Source organism: Penaeus monodon, chromosome 25 (assembly GCF_015228065.2).
Source record: "Penaeus monodon isolate SGIC_2016 chromosome 25, NSTDA_Pmon_1, whole genome shotgun sequence".
Classification (NCBI taxonomy): Eukaryota; Metazoa; Arthropoda; class Malacostraca; order Decapoda; family Penaeidae; genus Penaeus; species Penaeus monodon.
Window position 1 is genome coordinate 33,834,176 of NC_051410.1, and position 885 is coordinate 33,835,060.

The 885-nt window shown below is 55.3% G+C and overlaps 1 protein-coding gene across 1 annotated transcript in view; it reads right to left on the reverse strand.

The window, feature by feature from the left end:
• LOC119589162 overlaps nucleotides 1–885 on the reverse strand; it is a gene marked incomplete in the record, with an annotated part of 255,201 nt that overhangs the window by 47,775 nt on the left and 206,541 nt on the right. Inside the window, 1 exon segment of the mRNA XM_037937749.1 lies at nucleotides 18–338. Within this exon segment, the coding sequence (XP_037793677.1) occupies nucleotides 18–338 (321 nt within the window).

The following is an 885-nucleotide window of genomic DNA, read 5'->3' on the forward strand; positions in this document are numbered from 1 at the left end:
GCAAACAATCTACCCACCTGAGGAGGAGTCTGAGGAGTGATCAGGGTCTAAGGACTCTGATTCAGGCTTGAGGATGGACTTGATCTCCTTGGAGTCTTCCAAACTGGAATCCTTCTTCAAAACGCCCCTGAGGAGCTTGGCCTCATGCTCCGGGGATCCCACGGGGGGTGGCAGAGGACTCTCCGCCTTAAGGATACCTCTCGGGTGGCTTTCGGACTCGGAGAAGGACGCTCGGCGCGAGTCCGTGGACGAGGAGGAGTGGTGGTGCTTGAGGATGGATCGAGGACTGTCTCGCTGGCCGTCACGCGATCCTCCCGAGCTCTCTCGCTTCAGGATACCTGCGGGAAGGGGTCACACGATTAGATGCCTTTCCCTTGGTATAACATTTGCGCTCAAATATTTACGTATCTACGGCCTCGTTTCCCTGTGGACGTGCTCCCGCCGCGGGCTGCAGAACGGGCACGCTGCGTCATGGATTACCCGGTCATTGAGCTCTGGTGCAACCTGCGTCACAGCCGAGCACATCCAAGGGAACCGCTAATGCCGGCCGCCCGCCCAAACATCACACTCCCGCCGTCGGCATCGCCCATGGACACGATACGGCAGATCTCTCGCGGTAACTGGGTAACTGGCTTTGTGTGGCTCTCGTGGTCTTAGCCATACGGGACACACATTCCTGCATGAAACGTCGGGAGGAATGCGTTTCCACGGCAGTCCTATAGGCCTACACATTATCCGTTCACCACAACACAAGCGACACAACGAAAGATTCCTTCACTTAATGCAGTTATGATAAACAACGAAATACCTCTACGTGAAAACCCAAACAAAGACATTACCAGACCTTGTTTTGACAGAGGAAACGGTATTGGCGCCCCAAAACCA